The sequence below is a fragment of the Sturnus vulgaris genome, chromosome 2, assembly GCF_052056855.1.
Source record: "Sturnus vulgaris isolate bStuVul1 chromosome 2, bStuVul1.hap1, whole genome shotgun sequence".
Classification (NCBI taxonomy): Eukaryota; Metazoa; Chordata; class Aves; order Passeriformes; family Sturnidae; genus Sturnus; species Sturnus vulgaris.
The window spans coordinates 34,651,938-34,679,910 of NC_142244.1; the positions used below are offsets into that span (position 1 = coordinate 34,651,938).

A 27,973-nucleotide genomic window follows, 5' to 3' on the forward strand; every position below is an offset into this window, starting at 1 on the left:
AGGGATGAGATGTGCAGGTACTGATGGGGTTGGGTTGCTGAGAAGCTGGGAATCCGGGAGAGAAGGGGGTGTTGTGGGAGGGAAGGAAGGATGCTGGGGAGCAGGTTGGGATCCAGCACCAAGCACAGAATGGTGGCAGGATTACACCAAGGTTTTTGCAAGGTGAGAGAGACAGAGAGCTGGGGGAACATTCATCTCAAAGCCCTGTCAAAGAAACCCAGCTCATCTCCCTGCGCTGAAGCCTAGCCTTGGTGGCCAAAGTCCTTCACCCTCATGTGCTGGGGGACAGTAGTTCTACAGAAGTGACAGCTGCTAGGAAACACAGGACACATCTGCACAAGGCTTTGAATTTCATTTACATTACCAAAGAGAATGGTTTGGAGGCACACACAGAAAAAAGCATCACTTCAAAGTTACAGATGCCTTCAACAGAGCAGCTACACAAACCACTCATTTCTTCCCTGCAGAAATCCCCCTAGGACAGGAGTGAAAGGAAGCTTGCTGGCAGGATCAGCTGTGGGATGAGTCGGATGGTACAGGCAGCACCCAGCAGGCAGACGGCCAAGCTCTGCGCTGCTCCTCGGTGGGACTTGGTGCAGGAGAAGAAGCGCCACTGGGCTTGGACGACAGACCCTGTGGGGATAACACACATGTTCAGGATGTCCTCATTCCTGTCTGAGTGTCTTCCTAAATAAGGGTAAAGTCCTGTTAGTGCCCTCTGTTGTTGCTATCATTTTTCTACGCTCTCCATTTCACTACAAGGACCTTGGCCACGAGCCCCATCCCCGATGGATCACAGGGATGTATCCCCAAGGGGCCTCGGGGATCAAAGTCCCACCAGCATAGAGAATGGGTTTGCATTTAAGACTAGGGGAAGGGTGAAGTGCTTGAGCTGTTTGCAAGTGGTGTGCCAAAGTTAGATATTTAGAAACCTGAAAGTGCCAAACTTCTTCCTAAAAATGACTGTTGCATTTTCTGTCTGAGAAAAAGATAAATACCTGGAGCACCAGTGTCTGGCAGCTCCTGGAGTCCAATCATGGTATTTCAACCACTCATCCCTTTTGTCCCTGGGATCTTTTGTGTCTGGCTAGCAGCAGAAAGACATTGCTTATGCTGCAAACTGGGGAGTCTTGGGGACAGAGTGGAGCTCACAGAGTTGCCTTTGTTCACTGACACAGCTTGCACCAATGGCAAGTGAGAAAGACAAATCCAGGAGGGTGTTTCTGTTGAGCAATGAAGTGCAGACTCAGAACTCCTGGGATTTAGGGGTGTGATGCAAACATTATAACACTACACAGCTGAGGGGCATGAGGACAAAGTATGTTACTCCTCAGCCAGCTCTTCCTTGGCACTGCATGTCCCCAAGCCCTTACCTCAGAGATGGGAAGTGCAGGCTCAAGAGCTGGACTGATCCTCACTAAGGTTGATCTCCTCCAGGATCTGGCTGTACCTCCGGGTCAGGGCTTTGGTGTTTTTGGTGAGGTCTGTCAGAACTTGCTGCAATCCATTGACATGATGGGAGAGGCGCTCTTCCAGGTTGCTGTCTGCACCCTCATCTAAGGCTGTGTCGCTGTCGGCACCGCTGGGGCTCTGGTCCTCGACACAGGCCAGGCCTTTCTCCACCATGGGCTTGATGGCCTTGAGCAGCTGGTAGCGCTCGTACAGGTCCGTGCGGCTCTCGGCGGCCGGGGCTGCCCCCTCCTGCTCCGGGAAGACCCCTCGGAGCAGGCTGGGGAACATCACCTCCTGCTCCATCTTCTGCGTGGCTGAGAAGTACTGCTCCATGGCCCTTCTCCTACAGCTCTGGCAGCGATGCTCTGCGATCTCCTGACAGTCTCACCTGCTCCCTGTCCCTGCTGGGGCTTTTTATGCAGTGCTGGGGCACGTCCCTCCTCTGCTGTTCTCCTCTGCTGTCCTCTCCTGCCAGCCCTGGTTGGGCTGGATGGCCACGGGGCTGGACTTGGTTCCAGCCCAGCTGGGGCTCAGCCATGCTTTGTCCCTGGCTCTGTGCAATCTCTCCCGAGCCTCCCTGTGGCCTTCACCCGAGCTGGCCGGTGTTCCCACTGCCTCCCCGTGCTCTGAGTGTGGTGGTGAGGAGGTGCCTGGGGTCTCTCAGGTACTTTCCCATCCTGCCCTCTCACCACTGTCCTTACCACTGCTGGAGACCCAGGATGGTGAGTCTAACCCCTTCCCCCAGGGCAGACAGGTTGCAGGCAGCACCATGGGAAAGCTGCCTTGATCTGGGCAGTTTTGAGGAGTGGAGAAGGAGAACAAGTGATGGGTTTATCTAGAGAGGGCGAATTTCCCCTGCGCTCTGCCTGAAAACTCCCCTTCTTCTGTGCTGGTCTGGGGATCTCACCCAGCCCAATGATGGCAACTGGCCTAGAAAGCAACCCTGCTAAAAGAAGTGATAATGAACAGGTGATACTTGTCTGAAGGGTGCTTGCCTCAAACTGCTTATTAAAGAAGTAATAGGACCAGCAGCAGGATTTAAAAGTGACTAGGGCGTTAGAAAAGATACTTTTAAAATTCAGAAGTGGTCCCTGAGGAGAAACATGAAAGTTCCAAGTCTGAAGGAGGGTCCTTGGAGGGGCAATGACAGAAGTCAGAGACTGTGGGACGCAGCCCAAAGCAGCCCTGCCAGTATTCCAACCTCTACCCAGGCCTGGCAGAGCATCCTCCTGGTCAGGCGCTGTGAGCAGCCTGCAGCCAGCTCCTGGGCTGACAGCACAGGGGGCACGAGGCAGAGACAGAGTCAGTGCTGGAGAGGCTGGAAGGCACCTCTGGAGACAATCTACTTCAACAACTGCTCAAGCAAGGTCAACAATGGGACCATTGGATATCTCTGAGGATGGAGATTCCACCGCCTTTCTGGGTAGCCTGTGACAGGGTTAGAGCACCTTCAGTTTTAGGAAAAAAAAAAGCTTTTTTTCATGTGGGAAGATTTTGGAGTCACCTCTTGACCTCCATCACGTCTTTACAAACACTGATCAGATCTTTCTCAGCCTTCTCTTTCCAAATCTGGACACCACCAGCTCTCTCAGACTTTCCTCATATGGAAGATACTCCTGCCCTTCTGTCACCTTTATGGCCTTTTACTGGAGTCTCTCCAGTATGTCCACGTCTCTCTTGAACCACAAAGACCAGAACTGGACACTCCAGGTGAGGCCTTACCAGGGCTGAGCAGAAGAGTAGAATTCCCCCTCCACTGCCTTTGTCCTGAGCACACCTTGCTGGCTCACATTGCCTGACCACAGAGCCAGGCCAGGGGTGAGCAGGTGTGAATCTCTGGGGTGCTTTCGCCCTGCATCTGGCCAGGAAGTTGGTATGCAGCAGCAAAAGGTACAGATAAGGCCAGAGCACACCAAAAATTGAAAGACAGAGGTGTACAGGCAGGGAACATGCCCTGTGGGAAGGGATGGGAGCTTGCATCCCCCCATCGTTGGGGTGGGGAGCTTGTGTGATTAGAATGTCTAGGACTGGTTAGAGAAGGGAATTTGAGGCTTCTTACTTATTCAATATTTTAGGTCAAAACTGGGCTTTATCTCTTTTCTTCCTCACACTGAATCCTGTGCCAGGTCAATGCTCTCTGATGGATTTGCTGTCTGAACAGATTTAAAAGAAGAGCTGCCACCCTGATTTGCTTCAACAATATATAAGGAGAAGATCTTTCCCGATGGTGGCTGGTAACAGTGTGGGTGCCTCGGGAGCCTGTCCAAGGCAGCACAGAGGCAGCACCCCCTGCCATGCCACAGAAGCCTGATCTGTTCTGTCTGCCAACATCCCACTGGGAGCAGTGCAGAAACCTCTTATCAGCAGTGGCCAGCAGCAGTGGCCAGCGGCATGGCACCATCAGGACTTGACGCATCTCTGGGACAGCGTGATGCAATGCCCTGCACTCGGAGCAGGCAGAAGGATCCTATAACACAGAGGGCCTGGAGCCAGCTGGAGGGACAACAGCTCTCAGAGAGAAACCCACGGGCCCTGGGGGAATGCAAGCGGCCCACAACACGTCAGCAAGCCCTTCCAGCTGTCCCAGGTCACAGCCTTTGGGGACATTCTGCATCTCCCGTTGGTCATGTTCAGCAGCCGTGGTCAGTGCTTCACCCCGTGTCCTGCTGTGACACTTCCCTGGGCCACCACGAGCCTCTGCAGCTGCTGAGCACTGCCCAAGCCCAAAGCCATGGCTGCAGGTGTCCCTCGCTGTGACACCAGCGGGGTTTGACCCCAGCCAGGCACCGAGGCCCACACAGCCACTCACTCACTGCCCCACCAGCAGGACCAGAGAAAGAAACAAGGGCAAGAACAAGAAATCACGTGGGCTGAAACAAAACACATTGAATAGGGAAAGCAAAAACCAAGCATGCAAAGAGAGCAAAACAAGGAATTCATTCCCCACTTCCCATGGGCAGGTGCGTGTTCAGCAATCCCCAGGACTGCGGGGCTCCATCACAGGTAACAGTGACCTGGGATTTCAAAGGCCATCACTCCAAAAGTCTCCTACTCCTTCCTTCTTCCTCCCACTTAATATACTGAGCATATGGTCCGGAATATCCCTTGGGTCAGCTGGGATCCACTATGCCACCAGTGACTCCTCCCAAGCCCCCATGCACCCCAGTCCCCTCACCAGCGTGGCAGTGCAGAAAGCAGCAGAGGCCTTGGCTCTCTGCAAGCCCTGCTCAGCAACAACCCAAACATCTGTGCATTATCAACCCGGGGTTCAGCACAAACCCAACACACAGCCCCATTCCAGCCTCAGTGAAGAAAATCATGGCTACTGCAGCCTGAACCTGCACAGCCAGCCGTGTTCTCCAGGGGATACAGATCCCACCCTGGAGCAGCAGCCAGGGAAAGCACCAGAGGGACATCTCCCCCTTTGTGGTCCTCTCGTCACCGAGAACCTGTGTCCATCCATTCCTTACGGTTCAACACCTGTGTCTTGGTTTGAAAGCAAAACTAGTGAGAGACTCCAAGTCAGTAATACAATTTATTATGAAAAAGGAGAAAAAATAAATGCATGCAATAATGGAAACGAAAACCACTGACACAGTCAGAATATAATCTGGCACCCTGTCAGTCAGGGTTTTGGTAGTAGTCTGATTAAATGGTGTCTGCAGTCCTCCTGGACGACAGCTGTGGTTCAGTTGAAGCAGTGCTCCTGTAGAAGGGTGCAGTTTTCCTCTGAAGGTCCAGCGATGATATGGAAAAGGTCTGACTTTCGTCTGGGATCCAGAGGAAAGGGCTGCCTTGGTGTTCCAAGCCTCAGTTTTCTTATCTAGGTAGGAAAGGCTTGGCTCGTCCCGCTGACTGCAGCATCTCCCAATGGTAGGATGTAATCTTATCAGTCATACATTGATAATTAATGGCTTATTAACAGAAGATAACTTCAAGGAGGAAGGATGGGTTGTGAAAAGATGATGATCATCCCCCTGATTTTATCAGGTGGCACATCAGCAAAGGATATCTCCCACAGACATAAGGATCACCACTCCTCCCACAATTCCACAGATGGTGATAGAATGCACATTTATGGATTGTACCCCAGGACATCCTGGCTTTGCAGTCAGCATGGAGGGACAAGAGCTCCAAAGGCAGAGCTCCATCGTGCCCCAGCCAGAGGTTGAATTGCAATGGGGATGGCCCAGGTCTCTCCCACTAGGCCCCTCATGCTCCATTTCCTCTAGATAAGACAAAGCTGCAACATTGCCCAGGCTGAGGAGGAAGACGGAGAGCAGATCAGCTCTGAAATCCTCACTCTGGCTGGAGGGAATTGTGTTTGCCCTCATGTGGGAAACTTGCTGATTGGCAGCTGCTTTGCTAGAAAATCAGAACTTCTGGGTGCAGGTGCAATGAGTTCCTTGGGTCTCTGTGGCCACAGGGCTGGTGTTTGGGCAAGCCTGCCCTGCCACCTCCCATCCTTCTGGGGAGCCCACCCCAGGCCTTGGCTCAGGAGGGAGGAAGTGTCACCACACATGTTTCCAAATGACCCCATGTTGTCCCCAGTACCCCCTGCTGACTCATCTCCCATGGCTCTGATTACCCCAAACCCCTCACTCAGAGCTGTCCTTGTCCTACCCTGAACCTGACTAGGATCCTTTCAGGTGTGGGGCACCTCTGGGTCTGGCTTCAGCTGCCCCCTCCAGGGCCCCCATTCCCCTCAGCTGCTCACACAACCACAGCTGGCTGGAGACCTTGTCCTTACAGCCCATGCTTGGGCAGGACAAGCCAAAGCCAGAGTGGTCTCAGCAGCTGAGACAAATAGCCTGATCAGGAGAGAGGAGATGGGAATCTCCAATGTATCCCAAATATGGGATGTCTGGACATGGGGCTGGGGTCATCAAGAAGGCTGCTACCTAGAGGTGATGAGTCCTACAGCTCTATTCCTCCTCACTCTTGCAGGACTGGGCTGAATCTTGCTGGGCACATGTGCTCTCTTTTGCACACAAAAATCAGGCATCAGCTTTTGTGCTGTTGTTGTCAACAAGAAGAAGGAACATTTCAGCCTGAGACTGGTGACACAAAGCAACAGGTTGCCCAGGGAGTTTGCAAAGGCCCCGTGGTTGGACACAGCTCTGAGCTCCCTGGTCTGGTGCAAGATGTCCCAGCACACAGCAGAGCATTGCTCTAGGTGGTCTCTGAAGATCTCTTCCAACCCAAGCCATCCCATGCCTTAGGGATTCTTTGTCCCCTTCAAATTTCCCAGCATTGTCCTGGAAAGATCCCACCCTGCTGAGCCAGTATCCCCCTGCCCCTCACTGGGGCACTCCATGAGTGGAAGCAGCACACTGACAATGGCTTCACAGGGATTCTTTTATTAGCAGAAACAGGGGGAAATGCCCTTGGAGTCCAGGTACCAGCTGGAAAAGGGCTTGGCAGTCTCAAGGGACCGTTGGAGGTTGGGGCCACCTCACAACACTCCCGACTTCGCGCCACTCTTTGAAAATAAAGAGGAGGGCACGAGCCTGCAGCTCTTGCAATGGACTTCCCGGCACAGCCAGATGCTTCTTCCTATGAGGATAAGGCACCATCTGCTCCTCCCGTGGTCACAGCCATCTCCGGTGTCAGTGCCAGTGCTGGGAGATCACATCAGCTGCCACGGAGTGGGGAATGCCAGGGAAGAGCCTGCGATAGTCAGCGACGGGGACGTCTTGTGCTTCCTGACACCAGCACCTGTCCTGCAACAGCAGCATTCCTTAACCACGAGGATCATCCCAGGGGGACCCGTGCCCATCAACCCTGAGTCCACAGAGCCTGAAGCCCTGCTGTCTCTGCACAGAGCAATGGGAAGGGTTCCCTCCTCCAGCACGGAGAGGGATATCCAGCCCCAGCTGAGGGGATAGACCCCTTTCCAAGGCCCATCCCAGCAGATCCCCACCCCTGCACTCTTGGGCACCTCTCCAGGGAGAACACCCATTGTCTTGCTGCCCCTGGACTCTGCATCCCCTCGGCTCTTACCTGGTGGCCAGGACAGGGTCACCAGCTGGGCTGGCCCTCGCTGAGGTTGATCTGCTCCAGGATCTGGCTGTACCTCCGGGTCAGGGCGTTGGTGTCCCTGGTGAGGTGGGTGAGGACCTGCTGCAGGCCACTCAGGTGGTGGGACAGGCGCTCCTCGAGCTGGGCATCCCCGGCCTCGCTGCTGTCCGAGGATTCGTCCACGTCGCTGTCGGCACCGCTGGGGCTCTGGTCCTCGACACAGGCCAGGCCTTTCTCCACCATGGGCTTGATGGCCTTGAGCAGCTGGTAGCGCTCGTACAGGTCCGTGCGGCTCTCGGCGGCCGGGGCTGCCCCCTCCTGCTCCGGGAAGACCCCTCGGAGCAGGCTGGGGAACATCACCTCCTGCTCCATCTTCTGCGTGGCTGAGAAGTACTGCTCCATGGCCCTTCTCCTACAGCTCTGGCAGCGATGCTCTGCGATCTCCTGACAGTCTCACCTGCTCCCTGTCCCTGCTGGGGCTTTTTATGCAGTGCTGGGGCACGTCCCTCCTCTGCTGTCCCCTCCCCTGCCAGCCCCGGATGGGCTGGATGGCCTTGGGGTCGGGCTTGGCTCCAGCCCAGCTGGGGCTCAGCCATGCTTTGTCCCTGGCTCTGTGCAATCTCTCCTGGCCCAGCCTCCCCGGGGCCTTCGCCCGAGCTGGCCGGTGGTCCCGCTGCCTCCCCGTGCCAGGAACTATGGGGAGGGGAGGTAGCAAGGACGAGAGGTGCCCAGGGTCTCTCCCATCCTGTCCTATATTATGTCAGTCCCCCAACACCTTCGGTTCTGAGGTCCTCTGGATGTGGGTCCAGCCCCTGTCCATCAGGTAGGGGAGGGCACCTCCTCCCGTTCCTCCTGCCATGCACTCAGGACGTGAACGCTCCTGGGACATTGAGCAACCCCTTTAGCACACATAGGGAAATGTCACTGGAAATGCCCTGGAACATGGGTGTGTGGGCACACTGGAGCCTGCTAGCAGAGACTGGGCTCCCTGGAAACATCCATTTCCCCCAGCGTGCCCCTGAGCTCAGGAGAGATGTGGACAGGGACAGGGACCTGACTCCATGATGTGTAACTCCTGTGGCAGCAGCACAGAGCCATTGCTGGCCCCGGGGGATTGTGGACAGGGCTAGCCTGCAATTGTCCAAATTCTGGGAGGGCAAAAGCCACAGCCAGGGCACCAGCCAGCATTGCCTGTCTCTGTGTGTCCCTGTGGTGTGTGGCAATCAGGGAAAATGGTTCTATTTGGGGAAAGGCTGTGGTGTACCTCGTTCCTTTTGCAACCCTTGGTGCTGGCAGCTCTCCCTCTGTCCCCATGTGTCCCAGCCAGGTGCCCACATTCCACGCACCCTTTCCCCACCAGACCTGTCCTCACCACCCCTCTTGTCCCTTTCCTTGTGTCCTGACATCTCTTGGTGTCCTGCTGTGGGGCCCAATGCTGCACCAAGGTGCGTGGGTTCTTCTGGCGCTGTGCAGGTGCCAGACAGAGGCTTGGCCACATCAGGGCACCTGGGCCACTGCAGAGCTTCCTGGAGTTGCAGGTGCATCACAGGGCTCTGGGGACAGAGGGACACAGGGGATGCTTTGCCCTCCTGCTCCCCACACCACTTCCCAAGCGTGTCAGAACTTTTGGGGTGACAGGAGCTCAGCAGAATCCAATTCCTCTCCAGCTCCCCATCCTTGGGAAGTGAATAATGGCCAAATCCCTTCTGTGCCTCTGGGCACCCCGTTAGGCAAAAATGGGTCCCCACATCTCCCACATCCTGCTGAGAGACACTGGGGAGAGTTCTGGAGAAGCCACTGTCAGTAGGGATGGCAGGAGCACCCACAAAGGGAGCAGAGGAGCAGTGGGTTCCGGTCTGAGGGGAAGAGGGCAGGTGCCAGAATGGACACCTGGCTGGGCTGTGAGGGGACAGCGGGAGAGCTGCCAGCACTGGGCTTGCAAAAGGGGGTAAGGACTCCGCGGCCTTTCCCAAAATAGAACCATTTCCTCCAATGGCCACACACTGCAAGATAAGGAGTTGTGGCCATTGACCAGCCATGGCCTGTGCTCCAGGATGGGGCTGATGGGGGTGATGCAATGGCACCATCTGTGCTCCACTGGGGGCAATGATAGCTCCGTCCTATGCACCCTGTTCCCCTTGTGGCATTTGGTCCCATCTCTGTCCCTGTGGTCTGTCCTCATGACCCATGTGGGATTCCATGCAGCAGAGCACTCCCAGTGAGCTGTTCCACCCCCGTGTCTGCTGCTGTGTTCAGGCTGGCACTCCTGGACAGAGGCTGCTCCATGTCCCTGGAGTGTTCACATCCTGAGCATGTGGCAGCAATGAGGAGGGAGCTGAGGGTCCCCAGCAGCACCCCTGCTTGCAACCAGGCCACACCAGGGAGCAGGAGCTGGACCCACTCCCACAGGACCCCAAAACTGGAAATGTTGGGGGGATAAGATAGTATAGGAAACGATAGGAGAGAACCTGGGCACCTCTACTCATTGGCCCCCCCATCTCCTGGCCCAGCCTCTCTGTGGCCTTCGCCTGACCTGGCTTGGGGGTCCCACTGCATCACCCCCCGTCAGCCCCATCCTGGAGTAGAGGCCATGGCTGGTCAATGGCCACAACTCCTTATCTTGCAGTGTGTGGCCATTGGAGGAAATGGTTCTATTTTGGGAAAGGCCTCGGGGTCCTTCCCCAGTGTTGCAACCCTGGCAGCTCTCCCGCTGTCCCCTCACAGCCCAGCCAGGTGTCCATTCTGGCACCTGCCCTCTTCCCCTCAGACCTGAACCCACTGCTCCTCTGCTCCCTTTGTGGGTGCTCCTGGCATCCCTGGTGTCCTGCAGTGGGACCCAGTGCTGCACTGAGGTGTGCACACATACTGGCAGCCCCATGTTCTAAGGATTTTTGGGGCCACCATGGAGTGTCCTGAAGATGCAGGGGCATCACAGTGTCCCTCCTGGGGAGGCCTAGGGGTGGAACACATCTGCCCTGGAGCTGGAGCTTCACTGTGGATGTCATGGTGTGACCCTCCCATGGCAACTCAGAGAGACACCCACGGGCCCTGGGGGAATGCAAGCGGCCCACAACACGTCAGCAAGCCCTTCCAGCTGTCCCAGGTCACAGCCTTTGGGGACATCCTGCGTCTCCCGTGGGTCATGTTCAGCAGCCGTGGTCAGTGCTTCACCCCGTGTCCTGCTGTGACACTTCCCTGGGGCACCACGAGCCTCTGCAGCTGCTGAGCACTGCCCAAGCCCAAAGCCATGGCTGCAGGTGTCCCTCGCTGTGACACCAGCGGGGTTTGACCCCAGCCAGGCACCGAGGCCCACACAGCCACTCACTCACTGCCCCACCAGCAGGACCAGAGAGAGAATCAAGGGCAAGAACAAGAAATCACGTGGGCTGAAACAAAACACATTGAATAGGGAAAGCAAAACCCATGCATGCAAAGAGAGCAAAACAAGGAATTCATTCCCCACTTCCCATGGGCAGGTGCATGTTCAGCAATCCCCAGGACTGTGGGGCTCCATCACAGGTAACAGTGACCTGGGATTTCAAAGGCCATCACTCCAAAAGCCTCCTACTCCTTCCTTCTTCCTCCCACTAAACATACTGAGCATGATGTCATATGGTCTGGAATATCCCTTGGGTCAGCTGGGATCAACTATGCCACCAGTGACTCCTCCCAAGCCCCCATGCACCCCAGTCCCCTCGCCAGCGTGGCAGTGCAGAAAGCAGCAGAGGCCTTGGCTCTCTGCAAGCCCTGCTCAGCAACAACCCAAACATCTGTGCATTATCAGCCTGAGGTTCAGCACAAACCCAACACACAGCCCCATTCCAGCCTCAGTGAAGAAAATCATGGCTACTGCAGCCTGAACCAGCACAGCCAGCCGTGTTCTCCAGGGGACACAGATCCCACCCTGGAGCAGCAGCCAGGGAAAGCACCAGAGGGACATCTCCCCCTCTGTGCTCCTCTCGTCACTGAGAACCTGTGTCCATCCATTTCTTATGGTTCAACACCTGTGTCTTGGTTTGAAAGCAAAACTAGTGAGAGACTCCAAGTCAGTAATACAATTTATTATGAAAAAGGAGAAAAAATAAATGCATGCAATAATGGAAACGAAAACCACTGACACAGTCAGAATATAATCTGGCACCCTGTCAGTCAGGGTTTTGGTAGTAGTCTGATTAAATGGTGTCTGCAGTCCTCCTGGACGACAGCTGTGGTTCAGTTGAAGCAGTGCTCCTGTAGAAGGGTGCAGTTTTCCTCTGAAGGTCCAGCGATGATATGGAAAAGGTCTGACTTTCGTCTGGGATCCAGAGGAAAGGGCTGCCTTGGTGTTCCAAGCCTCAGTTTTCTTATCTAGGTAGGAAAGGCTTGGCTCGTCCCGCTGACTGCAGCATCTCCCAATGGTAGGATGTAATCTTATCAGTCATACATTGATAATTAATGGCTTATTAACAGAAGATAACTTCTGGAGGAAGGATGGGTTGTGAAAAGATGATGATGATCATCCCCCTGATTTTATCAGGTGGCACATCAGCAAAGGATATCTCCCACAGACATAAGGATCACCACTCCTCCCACAATTCCACAGATGGTGATAGAATGCACATTTATGGATTGTACCCCAGGACATCCTGGCTTTGCAGTCAGCATGGAGGGACAAGAGCTCCAAAGGCAGAGCTCCATCGTGCCCCAGCCAGAGGTGGCATTGCAATGGGGATGGCCCAGGTCTCTCCCACTAGGCCCCTCATGCTCCATTTCCTCTAGATAAGACAAAGCTGCAACATTGCCCAGGCTGAGGAGGAAGACGGAGAGCAGATCAGCTCTGAAATCCTCACTCTGGCTGGAGGGAATTGTGTTTGCCCTCATGTGGGAAACTTGCTGATTGGCAGCTGCTTTGCTAGAAAATCAGAACTTCTGGGTGCAGGTGCAATGAGTTCCTTGGGTCTCTGTGGCCACAGGGCTGGTGTTTGGGCAAGCCTGCCCTGCCACCTCCCATCCTTCTGGGGAGCCCACCCCAGGCCTTGGCTCAGGAGGGAGGAAGTGTCACCACACATGTTTCCAAATGACCCCATGTTGTCCCCAGTACCCCCTGCTGACTCATCTCCCATGGCTCTGATTACCCCAAACCCCTCACTCAGAGCTGTCCTTGTCCTACCCTGAACCTGACTAGGATCCTTTCAGGTGTGGGGCACCTCTGGGTCTGGCTTCAGCTGCCCCCTCCAGGGCCCCCATTCCCCTCAGCTGCTCACACAACCACAGCTGGCTGGAGACCTTGTCCTTACAGCCCACGCTCGTGCAGGACAAGCCAAAGCCAGAGTGGTCTCAGCAGCTGAGACAAATCGCCTGATCAGGAGAGAGGAGATGGGAATCTCCAATGTATCCCAAATATGGGATGTCTGGACATGGGGCTGGGGTCATCAAGAAGGCTGCTACCTAGACGTGCTGAGTCCTACAGCTCTATTCCTCCTCACTCTTGCAGGACTGGGCTGAATCTTGCTGGGAACATGTGCTCTCTTTTGCACACAAAAATCAGGCATCAGCTTTTGTGCTGTTGTTGTCAACAAGAAGAAGGAACATTTCAGCCTGAGACTGGTGACACAAAGCAACAGGTTGCCCAGGGAGTTTGCAAAGGCCCCGTGGTTGGACACAGCTCTGAGCTCCCTGGTCTGGTGCAAGATGTCCCAGCACACAGCAGGGCATTGCTCTAGGTGGCCTCTGAAGATCCCTTCCAACCCAAGCCATCCCATGCCTTAGGGATTCTTTGTCCCCTTCAAATTTCCCAGCATTGTCCTGGAAAGATCCCACCCTGCTGAGCCAGTATCCCCCTGCCCCTCACCGGGGCACTCCATGAGTGGAAGCAGCACACTGACAATGGCTTCACAGGGATTCTTTTATTAGCAGAAACAGGGGGAAATGCCCTTGGAGTCCAGGTACCAGCTGGAAAAGGGCTTGGCAGTCTCAAGGGACTGTTGGAGGTTGGGGCCACCTCACAACACTCCCGACTTCGCGCCACTCTTTGAAAATAAAGAGGAGGGCACGAGCCTGCAGCTCTTGCAATGGACTTCCCGGCACAGCCAGATGCTTCTTCCTATGAGGATAAGGCACCATCTGCTCCTCCCGTGGTCACAGCCATCTCGGTGTCAGTGCCAGTGCTGGGAGATCACATCAGCTGCCACGGAGTGGGGAATGCCAGGGAAGAGCCTGCGATGGTCAGCGACGGGGACGTCTTGTGCTTCCTGACACCAGCACCTGTCCTGCAACAGCAGCATTCCTTAACCACGAGGATCATCCCAGGGGGACCCGTGCCCATCAACCCTGAGTCCACAGAGCCTGAAGCCCTGCAGTCTCTGCACAGAGCAATGGGAAGGCTTCCCTCCTCCAGCACGGAGAGGGATATCCAGCCCCAGCTGAGGGGACAGACCCCTTTCCAAGGCCCATCCCAGCAGATCCCCACCCCTGCACTCTTGGGCACCTCTCCAGGGAGAACACCCATTGTCTTGCTGCCCCTGGACTCTGCATCCCTGCAGCTCTTACCTGGTGGCCAGGACAGGGTCACCAGCTGGGCTGGCCCTCGCTGAGGTTGATCTGCTCCAGGATCTGGCTGTACCTCCGGGTCAGGGCGTTGGTGTCCCTGGTGAGGTGGGTGAGGACCTGCTGCAGGCCACTCAGGTGGTGGGACAGGCGCTCCTCGAGCTGGGCATCCCCGGCCTCGCTGCTGTCCGAGGATGCGTCCACGTCGCTGTCGGCACCGCTGGGGCTCTGGTCCTCGACACAGGCCAGGCCTTTCTCCACCATGGGCTTGATGGCCTTGAGCAGCTGGTAGCGCTCGTACAGGTCCGTGCGGCTCTCGGCGGCCGGGGCTGCCCCCTCCTGCTCCGGGAAGACCCCTCGGAGCAGGCTGGGGAACATCACCTCCTGCTCCATCTTCTGCGTGGCTGAGAAGTACTGCTCCATGGCCCTTCTCCTACAGCTCTGGCAGCGATGCTCTGCGATCTCCTGACAGTCTCACCTGCTCCCTGTCCCTGCTGGGGCTTTTTATGCAGTGCTGGGGCACGTCCCTCCTCTGCTGTCCCCTCCCCTGCCAGCCCCGGATGGGCTGGATGGCCTTGGGATCGGGCTTGGCTCCAGCCCAGCTGGGGCTCAGCCATGCTTTGTCCCTGGCTCTGTGCAATCTCTCCTGGCCCAGCCTCCCCGGGGCCTTCGCCCGAGCTGGCCGGTGGTCCCGCTGCCTCCCCGTGCCAGGAACTATGGGGAGGGGAGGTAGCAAGGACGAGAGGTGCCCAGGGTCTCTCCCATCCTCTTCTTTATTATCTCATTCCCCCAACACCTTCGGTTCTGAGGTCCTCTGGATGTGGGTCCAGCCCCTGTCCATCAGGTAGGGGAGGGCACCTCCTCCCGTTCCTCCTGCCATGCACTCAGGACGTGAACGCTCCTGGGACATTGAGCAACCCCTTTAGCACACATAGGGAAATGTCCCTGGAAATGCACTGGAACATGGGTGTGTGGGCACACTGGAGCCTGCTAGCAGAGACTGGGCTCCCTGGAAACATCCATTTCCCCCAGCGTGCCCCTGAGCTCAGGAGAGATGTGGACAGGGACAGGGACCTGACTCCATGATGTGTAACTCCTGTGGCAGCAGCACAGAGCCATTGCTGGCCCCGGGGGATTGTGGACAGGGGTTCCTTGCAATTGTCCAAATTCTGGGAGGGCAAAAGCCACAGCCAGGGCACCAGCCAGCATTGCCTGTCTCTGTGTGTCCCTGTGGTGTGTGGCAATCAGGGAAAATGATTCTATTTGGGGAAAGGCTGTGGGGTACCTCGTTCCTTTTGCAACCCTTGGTGCTGGCAGCTCTCCCTCTGTCCCCATGTGTCCCAGCCAGGTGCCCACATTCCACGCACCCTTTCCCCACCAGGCCTGTCCTCACCACCCCTCTTGTCCCTTTCCTTGTGTCCTGACATCTCTTGGTGTCCTGCCGTGGGGCCCAATGCTGCACCAAGGTGCGTGGGTGCTGCTGGCCCTGTGCAGGTGCCAGACAGAGGCTTGGCCACATCGGGGCACCTGGGCCACTGCAGAGCTTCCTGGAGTTGCAGGTGCATCACAGGGCTCTGGGGACAGAGGGACACAGGGGATGCTTTGCCCTCCTGCTCCCCACACTACTTCCCAAGCGTGTCAGAACTTTTGGGGGTGACAGGAGCTCAGCAGAATCCAATTCCTCTCCAGCTTCCCATGCTTGGGAAGTGAATAATTGCCAAATCTCCTCTGTGCCTCTGGGCACCCTGTTAGGCAAAAATGGGTCCCCACATCTCCCACATCCTGCTAAGAGACACTGGGGAGAGCTGCGGAGCTGCCATTGTCAGCAGGGATGGCAGGAGCAGGAGGACAAGGACTGCTGCTGGAGCACAGCACAGGCAGCAAGGGGTGCAGCACGGCTCGGTTTGGTTCGAGCTGAACTGAGGTGCCCATCCCTGGTTTGGGGCCCCAGAGAGGCTCCTCAGGACCATCAGGGCCCCCAGGAGCTGCCCTAAGATCCTCAGATCTCTGTCGACACAGAACCCCAGATTTGGGCAATCTTAGCCCTGAGCTGTTGCCCTCCTGGGGAGCTCAGACCCAGCCTCAGCTTTGAGTGCTGATCGTGCCACCACATGTGTCCCCAAGTGTCCCTGTGGAGGGTGGCACCATGCTCTGTATATGGAGGGGGGGAAATGAGGAAGAGGAGCACAGTCGGAGTGGTAGCTGTAATCTTGCCAGGTCACCATGGCATGTAATGACACCATGACACCGTGCTCTCCTGCAGGTGACTGAACACCTGTGTGCCTTTGGGAAGTGGTGAAAGAATTCCTGCTTTTACTTTGCTTACTTGTGCAGCTTTTGCTTTTCCTATTAAACTGTCTTTATCTCTACTCACGACTTTTCTGTACTTTTCCTCTCCCAATTCTCTCCCCCATCCCACCTGAGGGGAATGACAGAGCAGCTGAGTAGGGCTGAGTTGTCAGGGGAGGGTCACACCATGACATCCACAGTGATGCTCCAGCCCCAGGGCACATGTGTCCCACTCCGAGGTCACCCTGGGGGGACACTATGATGTCTCTGAACCTTTAGGAAACTCCATGGTAGCCCAAAAATCGTTTGAAAATAGGGCTACCAGTTTGTGCACACCTCAGTGGAGAAATGGGCCTCAATGCAGGACATCAGGGATGCCAGGAGCACCCACAAAGGGAGCAGAGGAGCAGTGGGTTCAGGTGTGAGGGGAAGAGGGCAGGTGCCAGAATAGACACCTGGCTGGGCTGTCAGGAGACAGCAGGAGAGCTGCCAGCACTGGGCTTGCAAAGGGGTAAGGCCCCCGCGGCCTTTCCCAAAATAGAACCATTTCCTCCAATGGCCACACACTGCAAGATAAGTCGGGTCAGGAATTGTGGCCATTGACCAGCCATGGCCTGTGCTCCAGGATGGGGCTGATGGGGGTGATGCAATGGCACCATCTGTGCTCCACTGGGGGCAATGATAGCTCCGTCCTATGGACCCTGTTCCCCTTGTGGCATTTGGTCCCATCTCTGTCCCTATGGTCTGTCCTCATGACCCATGTGGGATTCCATGCAGCAGAGCACTCCCAGTGAGCTGTTCCACACCCGTGTCTGCTGCCGTGTTCAGGCTGGCACTCCTGGACAGAGGCTGCTCCATGTCCCTGGAGTGTTCACATCCTGAGCGTGTGACAGCATTGAGGAGGGAGCTGAGGGTCCCCAGCAGCACCCCTGCTTGCAGCCAGGCCACACCAGGGAGCAGGAGCTGGACCCACTCCCACAGGACCCCAAAACTGGAAATGTTGGGGGGTTAAGATAGTATAGGAAACAATAGGAGAGAACCTGGGCACCTCTACTCATTGTCCCTCCTGGCTCCTGGCCCAGCCTCTCTGTGGCCTTCGCCTGACCTGGATTGGGGGTCCCACTGCATCCCCCCCCCCATCAGCCCCATCCTGGAGCACAGGCCATGGCTGGTCAATGGCCACAACTCCTTATCTTGCAGTGTGTGCCAATTGGAGGAAATGGTTCTATTTTGGGAAAGGCCGCGGGGTCCTTCCCCAGTGTTGCAATCCCAGTGCTGGCAGCTCTCCTGCTGTCTCCTCATAACCCAGCCAGGTGTCCATTCTGGCACCTGCCCTCTTCCCCTCAGACCTGAACCCACTGCTCCTCTGCTCCCTTTGTGGGTCCTCCTGGCATCCCTGGTGTCCTGCAGTGGGGCTCAGTGCTGCACTGAGGTGTGCACACACTGGCAGCCCCATGTTCTAAGAAATTTTGGGGCCACCATGGAGTGTCCTGAAGAAGCAGGAGCATCACAGTGTCCCTCCTGGGGAGGCCTCGGGGGAGAACACATCTGCCCTGGGACTGGAGCTTCACTGTGGATGTCATGGTGTGACCCTCCCATGGCAACTCAGAGAGACACCCACGGGCCCTGGGGGAATGCAAGAGGCCCACAACACGTCAGCAAGCCCTTCCAGCTGTCCCAGGTCACAGCCTTTGGGGACATTCTGCATCTCCCGTGGGTCATGTTCAGCAGCCGTGGTCAGTGCTTCACCCCGTGTCCTGCTGTGACACTTCCCTGGGGCACCACGAGCCTCTGCAGCTGCTGAGCACTGCCCAAGCCCAAAGCCATGGCTGCAGGTGTCCCTCGCTGTGACACCAGCGGGGTTTGACCCCAGCCAGGCACCGAGCCCCACGCAGCCACTCACTCACTGCCCCACCAGCAGGACCAGAGAGAGAACCAAGAGCAAGAACAAGAAATCAGGTGGGCTGAAACAAAACCAATTGAATAGGGAAAGCAAAACCCATGCATGCAAAGAGAGCAAAACAAGGAATTCATTCCCCACTTCCCATGGGCAGGTGCATGTTCAGCAATCCCCAGGACTATGGGGCTCCATCACAGGTAACAGTGACCGGGGAATTCAAAGGCCATCACTCCAAAAGTCTCCTACTCCTTCCTTCTTCCTCCCACTTAACATACTGAGCATGATGTCATATGGTCCGGAATATCCCTTGGGTCAGCTGGGATCAACTATGCCACCAGTGACTCCTCCCAAGCCCCCATGCACCCCAGTCCCCTCGCCAGCGTGGCAGTGCAGAAAGCAGCAGAGGCCTTGGCTCTCTGCAAGCCCTGCTCAGCAACAACCCAAACATCTGTGCATTATCAGCCTGAGGTTCAGCACAAACCCAACACACAGCCCCATTCCAGCCTCAGTGAAGAAAATCATGGCTACAGCAGCCTGAACCAGCACAGCCAGCCGTGTTCTCCAGGGGACACAGATCCCACCCTGGAGCAGCAGCCAGGGAAAGCACCAGAGGGACATCTCCCCCTCCGTGCTCCTCTCCTACCCGGGAACCTGTGTCCATCCATTCCTTACGGTTCAACACCTCTGTCTTGGTTTGAAAGCAAAACTAGTGAGAGACTCCAAGTCAGTAATACAATTTATTATGAAAAAGCAGAAAAAATAAATGCATGCAATAATGGAAACGAAAACCACTGACACAGTCAGAATATAATATGGCACCCTGTCAGTCAGGGTTTTGGCAGTAGTCTGATTAAATAGTGGCTGCAGTCCTCCTGGATGACAGCTGTGGTTCAGTGCTCCTGTAGAAGGGTGCAGTTTTCCTCTGAAGGTCCAGCGATGATATGGAAAAGGTCTGACTTTCGTCTGGGATCCGGTGGAAAGGGCTGTCTTGGTGTTCCAAGCCTCAGTTTTTTTATCTAGGTAGGAAAGGCTTGGCTCGTCCCGCTGGCTGCAGCATCTCCCAATGTTAGGATGTAATCTTATCAGTCATACATTGATAATTAATGGCTTATTAACAGAAGATAACTTCTGGAGGAAGGATGGGTTGTGAAAAGATGATGATGATCATCCCCCTGATTTTATCAGGTGGCACATCAGCAAAGGATGTCTCCCACAGAGATAAGGATCACCACTCCTCCCACAATTCCACAGATGGTGATAGAATACACATTTATGGATTGTACCCCAGGACATCCTGGCTTTGCAATCAGCATGGAGGGACAAGAGCTCCAAAGGCAGAGCTCCATCGTGCCCCAGCCAGAGGTGGCATTGCAATGGGGATGGCCCAGGTCTCTCCCAGTATGCCCCTCATGCTCCATTTCCTCGGGATAAGACAAAGCTGCAACATTGCCCAGGAGGAAGACGGAGACCAGAACAGTTCTGAAATCCTCACTCTGGCTGGAGGGAATTGTGTTTGCCCTCATGTGGGAAACTTGCTGATTGGCAGCTGCTTTACTAGAAAATCAGAACTTCTGGGTGCAGGTGCAATGAGTTCCTTGGGTCTCTGTGGCCACAGGGCTGGTGTTTGGGCAAGCCTGCCCTGCCACTTCCCATCCTTCTGGGGAGCCCACCCCAGGCCTTGGCTCAGGAGGGAGGAAGTGTCACCACTCGTTTCCAAATGACCCCATGTTGTTCCCAGTACCTCCTGTTGACTCATCTCCCCTGGCTCTGATTACCCCAAATCCCTCAGAGCTGTCCTTGTCCTCCCCTGAACCTGACTAGGACCCTTTCAGGTGTGGGACACCTCTGGGTCTGGCTTCAGCTGTCCCCTCCAGAGCCCTCATTCCCCTCAGCTGCTCACACAACCACAGCTGGATGGAGACCTTGTCCTTACAGCCCACGCTTGGGCAGGACAAGCCAAAGCCAGAGTGGTCTCAGCAGCTGAGACAAATCGCCTGATCAGGAGAGAGGAGATGGGAATCTCCAATGTATCCCAAATATGGGATGTCTGGACATGGGGCTGGGGTCTTGAGGAAGGCTGCTACCTAGAGGTGCTGAGTCCTACAGCTCTATTCCTCCTCACTCTTGCAGGACTGGGCTGAATCTTGCTGGGCACATGTGCTCTCTTTTGCACACAGAAATCAGGCATCAGCTTTTGTGCTGTTGCTCTCAACAAGAAGAAGGAACATTTCAGCCTGAGACTGGTGACACAAAGCAACAGGTTGCCCAGGGAGTTTACGAAGGCCCCGTGGTTGGACACAGCTCTGAGCTCCCTGGTCTAGTGCAAGATGTCCCAGCACACAGCAGGGCATTGCTCTAGGTGGTCTCTGAAGATCTCTTCCAACCCAAGCCATCCCATGCCTTAGGGATTCGTTGTCCCCTTCAAATTTCCCAGCATTGTCCTGGAAAGATCCCACCCTGCTGGGGCAGTATACCCCTGCCCCTCACTGGGGCACTCCATGAGTGGAAGCAGCACACTGACAATGGCTTCACAGGGATTCTTTTATTAGCAGAAACAGGGGGAAATGCCCTTGGAGTCCAGGTACCAGCTGGAAAAGGGCTTGGCAGTCTCAAGGGACTGTTGGAGGTTGGGGCCACCTCACAACACTCCCGACTTCGCGCCACTCTTTGAAAATAAAGAGGAGGGCACGAGCCTGCAGCTCTTGCAATGGACTTCCCGGCACAGCCAGATGCTTCTTCCTATGAGGATAAGGCACCATCTGCTCCTCCCGTGGTCACAGCCATCTCGGTGTCAGTGCCAGTGCTGGGAGATCACATCAGCTGCCACGGAGTGGGGAATGCCAGGGAAGAGCCTGCGATGGTCAGCGACGGGGACGTCTTGTGCTTCCTGACACCAGCACCTGTCCTGCAACAGCAGCATTCCTTAACCACGAGGATCATCCCAGGGGGACCCGTGCCCATCAACCCTGAGTCCACAGAGCCTGAAGCCCTGCAGTCTCTGCACAGAGCAATGGGAAGGCTTCCCTCCTCCAGCACGGAGAGGGATATCCAGCCCCAGCTGAGGGGACAGACCCCTTTCCAAGGCCCATCCCAGCAGATCCCCTCCCCTGCACTCTTGGGCACCTCTCCAGGGAGAACACCCATTGTCTTGCTGCCCCTGGACTCTGCATCCCTGCAGCTCTTACCTGGTGGCCAGGACAGGGTCACCAGCTGGGCTGGCCCTCGCTGAGGTTGATCTGCTCCAGGATCTGGCTGTACCTCCGGGTCAGGGCGTTGGTGTCCCTGGTGAGGTGGGTGAGGACCTGCTGCAGGCCACTCAGGTGGTGGGACAGGCGCTCCTCGAGCTGGGCATCCCCGGCCTCGCTGCTGTCCGAGGATGCGTCCACGTCGCTGTCGGCACCGCTGGGGCTCTGGTCCTCGACACAGGCCAGGCCTTTCTCCACCATGGGCTTGATGGCCTTGAGCAGCTGGTAGCGCTCGTACAGGTCCGTGCGGCTCTCGGCGGCCGGGGCTGCCCCCTCCTGCTCCGGGAAGACCCCTCGGAGCAGGCTGGGGAACATCACCTCCTGCTCCATCTTCTGCGTGGCTGAGAAGTACTGCTCCATGGCCCTTCTCCTACAGCTCTGGCAGCGATGCTCTGCGATCTCCTGAGAGTGTCACCTGCTCCCTGTCCCTGCTGGGGCTTCTTATGCAGTGCTGGGGCACGTCCCTCCTCTGCTCTCCCCTCCCCTGCCAGCCCCGGATGGGCTGGATGGCCTTGGGGTCGGGCTTGGCTCCAGCCCAGCTGGGGCTCAGCCATGCTTTGTCCCTGGCTCTGTGCAATCTCTCCTGGCCCAGCCTCCCCGGGGCCTTCGCCCGAGCTGGCCGGTGGTCCCGCTGCCTCTCCGTGCCAGGAACTATGGGGAGGGGAGGTAGCAAGGACGAGAGGTGCCCAGGGTCTCTCCCATCCTGTCCTATATTATGTCAGTCCCCCAACACCTTCGGTTCTGAGGTCCTCTGGATGTGGGTCCAGCTCCTGTCCCCCAGATAGGGGAGGGCACCTCCTCCCGTTCCTCCTGCCATGCACTCAGGACGTGAACGCTCCTGGGACATTGAGCAACCCCTTTAGCACACATAGGGAAATGTCACTGGAAATGCACTGGAACATGGGTGTGTGGGCACACTGGAGCCTGCCAGCAGAGACTGGGCTCCCTGCAAACATCCATTTCCCCCAGCGTGCCCCTGAGCTCAGGAGAGATGTGGACAGGGACAGGGACCTGACTCCATGATGTGTAACTCCTGTGGCAGCAGCACAGAGCCATTGGTGGCCCCGGGGGATTGTGGACAGGGGTAGCCTGCAATTGTCCAAATTCTGGGAGGGCAAAAGCCACAGCCAGGGCACCAGCCAGCATTGCCTGTCTCTGTGTGTCCCTGTGGTGTGTGGCAATCAGGGAAAATGATTCTATTTGGGGAAAGGCTGTGGGGTACCTCGTTCTTTTTGCAACCCTTGGTGCTGGCAGCTCTCCCTCTGTCCCCATGTGTCCCAGCCAGGTGCCCACATTCCACGCACCCTTTCCCCACCAGGCCTGTCCTCACCACCCCTCTTGTCCCTTTCCTTGTGTCCTGACATCTCTTGGTGTCCTGCCGTGGGGCCCAATGCTGCACCAAGGTGCGTGGGTGCTGCTGGCCCTGTGCAGGTGCCAGACAGAGGCTTGGCCACATCAGGGCACCTGGGCCACTGCAGAGCTTCCTGGAGGTGCAGGTGCATCACAGGGCTCTGGGGACAGAGGGACACAGGGGATGCTTTGCCCTCCTGCTCCCCACACCACTTCCCAAGCGTGTCAGAACTTTTGGGGGTGACAGGAGCTCAGCAGAATCCAATTCCTCTCCAGCTCCCCATCCGTGGGAAGTGAATAATGGCCAAATCCCCTCTGTGCCTCTGGGCACCCCGTTAGGCAAAAATGGGTCCCCACATCTCCCACATCCTGCTGAGAGACACTGGGGAGAGCTGCGGAGCTGCCACTGCCAGCAGGGATGGCAGGAGCAGGAGGACAAGGACTGCTGCTGGAGCACAGCACAGCCACCAAGGGATGCAGCACGGCTGGGTTTGGTTCGAGCTGAACTGAGGTGCCCAGCCCTGGCTTAGGGCCCCAGAGAGGCTCCTCAGGACCATCAGGGCCCCCAGGAGCTGCCCTGAGATCCTCAGGTCTCTGGTGACACAGAACCCCAGATTTGGGCAATCTTAGCCCTGAGCTGTTGCCCTCCTGGGGAGCTCAGACCCAGCCTCAGCCCCAGCCCCAGCCTCAGCTCAGAGTGCAGATCGTGCCACCACATGTGTCCCCAGGTGTCCCTGTGGAGGGTGGCAACAACCTCTGTATATGGAGGGGGGGAAATGAGGAAGAGGAGCACAGTCGGAGTGGTAGCTGTAATCTTGCCAGGTCACCATGGCATGCAATGACACCATGTCACCCTGCTCTCCTGCAGGTGACTGAACACCTGTGTGCCTTTGGGAAGTGGTGAAAGAATTCCTGCTTTTGCTTTGCTTACTTGTGCAGCTTTTGCTTTTGCAATTAAACTGTCTTTATCTCTACCCACGACTTTTCCTCTCCCGATTCTCTCCCCCATCCCACCTGAGGGGAATGACAGAGCAGCTGAGTAGGGCTGAGTTGTCAGGGGAGGGTCACACCATGATATCCACAGTGAAGCTCCAGCTCCAGGGCAGATGTTTCCCAAACCCGAGGTCACCCTGGGGGGACACTATGATGTCTCTGAACATTTAGGAAACTCCATGGTAGCCCAAAAATCGTTTGAGAATGGGGCTGAAAGTGTGTGCACATCTCAGTGGAGCAATGGGCCTCAATGCAGGACACCAGGGATGCCAGGAGCACCCACAAAGGGAGCAGAGGAGCAGTGGGTCTGAGGGGAAGTGGGCAGATGCCAGAATGGACACCTGGCTGGGCTGTGAGGGGACAGCGGGAGAGCTGCCAGCACTGGGCTTGCAAAGGGGGGAAGGCCCCCGTGGCCTTTCCCAAAATAGAACCATTTCCTCCAATTGCCACACACTGCAAGATAAGGAGTTGTGGTCATTGACGAGCCGTGGCCTGTGCTCCAGGATGGGGCTGATGGGGGGTGATGCAGTGGGACCCCCAAGCCAGCTCAGGTGAGGGCAACAGAGAGGCTGGGCCAGGAAATGGGGGGGGACAATGAGTAGAGGTGCCCAGGTTCTCTCCTATTGTTTCCTATACTATCTTATCCCCCCAACATTTCCAGTTTTGGGGTCCTGTGGGAGTGGGTCCAGCTCCTGCTCCCTGGTGTGGCCTGGCTGCAAGCAGGGGTGCTGCTGGGGACCCTCAGCTCCCTCCTCATTGCTGCCACATGCTCAGGATGTGAACACTCCAGGGACGTGGAGCAGCCTCTGTCCAGGAGTGCCAGCCTGAACACGGCAGCAGACACGGGTGTGGAACAGCTCACTGGGAGTGCTCTGCTGCATGGAATCCACCATGACGTCCAGAGTGAAGCTCAAGCTCTGGGGCAGATGTGTCCCCTCCTGAGACCTCCCCAGGAGGGACACTGTGGTGCCCCTGCATCTTCAGGACACTCAATGGTGGCCCCAAAAATCCATACAACATGGGGCTGCCAGTATGTGCACACCTCAGTGCAGCAGTGGGTCCCACTGCAGAACACCAGGGATGCCAGGAGCACCCACAAAGGGAGCAGAGGAGCAGTGGGTTCAGGCCTGAGGGGAAGAGGGCAGGTGCCAGAATGGACACCTGGCTGGGCTGTGAGGGAATAGTGGGGGAGCTGCCAGCACTGGGATTGCAACACTGAGGAGGGAGCTCACGGCCTTTCCCAAAATAGGTGTTCAGTCACCTGCAGGAGAGCACAGTGACATGGTGTCATTGCATGCCATGGCGACCTGGCAAGATTACAGCTACACCTCCCAACTGTGCTCCTCTTCCTCATTTCCCCCCCTCCATATACAGAGGTTGTTGCCACCCTCCACAGGGACACCTGGGGACACATGTGGTGGCACGATCTGCACTCTGAGCTGAGGCTGGGGCTGGGGCTGAGGCTGGGTCTGAGCTCCCCAGGAGGGCAACAGCTCAGGGCTAAGATTGCCCAAATCTGGGGTTCTGTGTCACCAGAGACCTGAGGATCTCAGGGCAGCTCCTGGGGGCCCTGATGGTCCTGAGGAGCCTCCCTGGGGCCCTAAGCCAGGGCTGGGCACCTCAGTTCAGCTCGGACCAAACCCAGCCGTGCTGCACCCCTTGGTGGCTGTGCTGTGCTCCAGCAGCAGTCCTTGTCCTCCTGCTCCTGCCATCCCTGCTGGCAGTGGCAGCTCCGCAGCTCTCCCCAGTGTCTCTCAGCAGGATGTGGGAGATGTGGGGACCCATTTTTGCCTAACGGGGTGCCCAGAGGCACAGAGGGGATTTGGCCATTATTCACTTCCCACGGATGGGGAGCTGGAGAGGAATTGGATTCTGCTGAGCTCCTGTCAGCCCCAAATGTTCTGACACGCTTGGGAAGCAGTGTGGGGAGCAGGAGGGCAAAGCATCCCCTGTGTCCCTCTGTCCCCAGAGCCCTGTGATGCACCTGCACCTCTAGGAAGCTCTGCAGTGGCCCAGGTGCCCTGATATGGCCAAGCCTCTGTCTGGCACCTGCACAGGGCCAGCAGCACCCACGCACCTGGGTGCAGCATTGGGCCCCACGGCAGGACACCAAGAGATGTCAGGACACAAGGAAAGGGACAAGAGGGGTGGTGAGGACAGGCCTGGTGGGGAAAGGGTGCGTGGAATGTGGGCACCTGGCTGGGACACATGGGGACAGAGGGAGAGCTGCCAGCACCAAGGGTTGCAAAAAGAACGAGGTACCCCACAGCCTTTCCCCAAATAGAATCATTTTCCCTGATTGCCACACACCACAGGGACACACAGAGACAGGCAATGCTGGCTGGTGCCCTGGCTGTGGCTTTTGCCCTCCCAGAATTTGGACAATTGCAGGCTACCCCCGTCCACAATCCCCCGGGGCCACCAATGGCTCTGTGCTGCTGCCACAGGAGTTACACATCATGGAGTCAGGTCCCTGTCCCTGTCCACATCTCTCCTGAGCTCAGGGGCACGCTGGGGGAAATGGATGTTTCCAGAGAGCCCAGTCTCTGCTAGCAGGCTCCAGTGTGCCCAGACACCCATGTTCCAGGGCATTTCCAGTGACATTTCCCTATGTGTTCTAAAGGGGTTTCTCAATGTCCCAGGAGCGTTCACGTCCTGAGTGCATGGCAGGAGGAACGGGAGGAGGTGCCCTCCCCTACCTGATGGACAGGGGCTGGACCCACATCCAGAGGACCTCAGAACCGAAGGTGTTGGGGGAATGAGATAATAAAGAAGAGGATGGGAGAGACCCTGGGCACCTCTCGTCCTTGCTACCTCCCCTCCCCATAGTTCCTGGCACGGAGAGGCAGCGGGACCACCGGCCAGCTCGGGCGAAGGCCCCGGGGAGGCTGGGCCAGGAGAGATTGCACAGAGCCAGGGACAAAGCATGGCTGAGCCCCAGCTGGGCTGGAGCCAAGCCCGACCCCAAGGCCATCCAGCCCATCCGGGGCTGGCAGGGGAGGGGACAGCAGAGGAGGGACGTGCCCCAGCACTGCATAAGAAGCCCCAGCAGGGACAGGGAGCAGGTGAGACTCTCAGGAGATCGCAGAGCATCGCTGCCAGAGCTGTAGGAGAAGGGCCATGGAGCAGTACTTCTCAGCCACGCAGAAGATGGAGCAGGAGGTGATGTTCCCCAGCCTGCTCCGAGGGGTCTTCCCGGAGCAGGAGGGGGCAGCCCCGGCCGCCGAGAGCCGCACGGACCTGTACGAGCGCTACCAGCTGCTCAAGGCCATCAAGCCCATGGTGGAGAAAGGCCTGGCCTGTGTCGAGGACCAGAGCCCCAGCGGTGCCGACAGCGACGTGGACGCATCCTCGGACAGCAGCGAGGCCGGGGATGCCCAGCTCGAGGAGCGCCTGTCCCACCACCTGAGTGGCCTGCAGCAGGTCCTCACCCACCTCACCAGGGACACCAACGCCCTGACCCGGAGGTACAGCCAGATCCTGGAGCAGATCAACCTCAGCGAGGGCCAGCCCAGCTGGTGACCCTGTCCTGGCCACCAGGTAAGAGCTGCAGGGATGCAGAGTCCAGGGGCAACAAGACAATGGGTGTTCTCCCTGGAGAGGTGCCCAAGAGTGCAGGGGAGGGGATCTGCTGGGATGGGCCTTGGAAAGGGGTCTGTCCCCTCAGCTGGGGCTGGATATCCCTCTCCGTGCTGGAGGAGGGAGCCCTTCCCATTGCTCTGTGCAGAGACTGCAGGGCTTCAGGCTCTGTGGACTCAGGGTTGATGGGCACGGGTCCCCCTGGGATGATCCTCGTGGTTAAGGAATGCTGCTGTTGCAGGACACGTGCTGGTGTCAGGAAGCACAAGACGTCCCCGTCGCTGACCATCGCAGGCTCTTCCCTGGCATTCCCCACTCCGTGGCAGCTGATGTGATCTCCCAGCACTGGCACTGACACCGAGATGGCTGTGACCACGGGAGGAGCAGATGGTGCCTTATCCTCATAGGAAGAAGCATCTGGCTGTGCCGGGAAGTCCATTGCAAGAGCTGCAGGCTCGTGCCCTCCTCTTTATTTTCAAAGAGTGGCGCGAAGTCGGGATTGTTGTGAGGTGGCCCCAACCTCCAACGGTCCCTTGAGACTGCCAAGCCCTTTTCCAGCTGGTACCTGGACTCCAAGGGCATTTCCCCCTGTTTCTGCTAATAAAAGAATCCCTGTGAA

The 27,973-nt window shown here is 57.0% G+C and overlaps 5 protein-coding genes across 5 annotated transcripts; 1 reads left to right on the forward strand and 4 right to left on the reverse strand.

The window, feature by feature from the left end:
• Positions 1–333: 333 nt before the first annotated feature.
• On the reverse strand, positions 334–1,847 carry LOC106859855 (mid1-interacting protein 1A). Its single transcript, XM_014887386.2, has 2 exons — positions 1,374–1,847; positions 334–633 (listed from the first exon to the last, which is right to left on the reverse strand). The coding sequence occupies exon 1, from the start codon at positions 1,783–1,785 to the stop codon at positions 1,396–1,398; it is 390 nt and encodes a 129-aa protein (XP_014742872.2). The 5' UTR covers positions 1,786–1,847; the 3' UTR covers positions 334–633; positions 1,374–1,395.
• Positions 1,848–6,796: 4,949 nt separating this feature from the next.
• Positions 6,797–7,960, reverse strand: LOC148224718 (mid1-interacting protein 1A-like). The gene is made up of 2 exons (XM_088159221.1): positions 7,456–7,960; positions 6,797–7,175 (listed from the first exon to the last, which is right to left on the reverse strand). The coding sequence occupies exon 1, from the start codon at positions 7,873–7,875 to the stop codon at positions 7,474–7,476; it is 402 nt and encodes a 133-aa protein (XP_088015347.1). The 5' UTR covers positions 7,876–7,960; the 3' UTR covers positions 6,797–7,175; positions 7,456–7,473.
• A 5,383-nt stretch (positions 7,961–13,343) lies between these two features.
• On the reverse strand, positions 13,344–14,504 carry LOC148224719 (thyroid hormone-inducible hepatic protein-like). Its single transcript, XM_088160661.1, has 2 exons — positions 14,002–14,504; positions 13,344–13,721 (listed from the first exon to the last, which is right to left on the reverse strand). Exon 1 carries the CDS (start codon positions 14,419–14,421, stop codon positions 14,020–14,022), a length of 402 nt encoding a protein of 133 aa, XP_088016787.1. The 5' UTR covers positions 14,422–14,504; the 3' UTR covers positions 13,344–13,721; positions 14,002–14,019.
• A 6,205-nt stretch (positions 14,505–20,709) lies between these two features.
• Positions 20,710–21,854, reverse strand: LOC148224720 (thyroid hormone-inducible hepatic protein-like). Its single transcript, XM_088160662.1, has 2 exons — positions 21,373–21,854; positions 20,710–21,092 (listed from the first exon to the last, which is right to left on the reverse strand). The coding sequence occupies exon 1, from the start codon at positions 21,790–21,792 to the stop codon at positions 21,391–21,393; it is 402 nt and encodes a 133-aa protein (XP_088016788.1). The 5' UTR covers positions 21,793–21,854; the 3' UTR covers positions 20,710–21,092; positions 21,373–21,390.
• A 4,985-nt stretch (positions 21,855–26,839) lies between these two features.
• On the forward strand, positions 26,840–27,973 carry LOC148224721 (thyroid hormone-inducible hepatic protein-like). Its single transcript, XM_088160663.1, has 2 exons — positions 26,840–27,315; positions 27,596–27,973. The coding sequence occupies exon 1, from the start codon at positions 26,896–26,898 to the stop codon at positions 27,295–27,297; it is 402 nt and encodes a 133-aa protein (XP_088016789.1). The 5' UTR covers positions 26,840–26,895; the 3' UTR covers positions 27,298–27,315; positions 27,596–27,973.

Bases quoted from the DNA above. Each gene is read 5' to 3' on its own strand.
- LOC106859855 (XM_014887386.2), bottom strand. From the start codon at position 1,785: ATGGAGCAGTACTTCTCAGCCACGCAGAAGATGGAGCAGGAGGTGATG.
- LOC148224718 (XM_088159221.1), bottom strand. From the start codon at position 7,875: ATGGAGCAGTACTTCTCAGCCACGCAGAAGATGGAGCAGGAGGTGATG.
- LOC148224719 (XM_088160661.1), bottom strand. From the start codon at position 14,421: ATGGAGCAGTACTTCTCAGCCACGCAGAAGATGGAGCAGGAGGTGATG.
- LOC148224720 (XM_088160662.1), bottom strand. From the start codon at position 21,792: ATGGAGCAGTACTTCTCAGCCACGCAGAAGATGGAGCAGGAGGTGATG.
- LOC148224721 (XM_088160663.1), top strand. From the start codon at position 26,896: ATGGAGCAGTACTTCTCAGCCACGCAGAAGATGGAGCAGGAGGTGATG.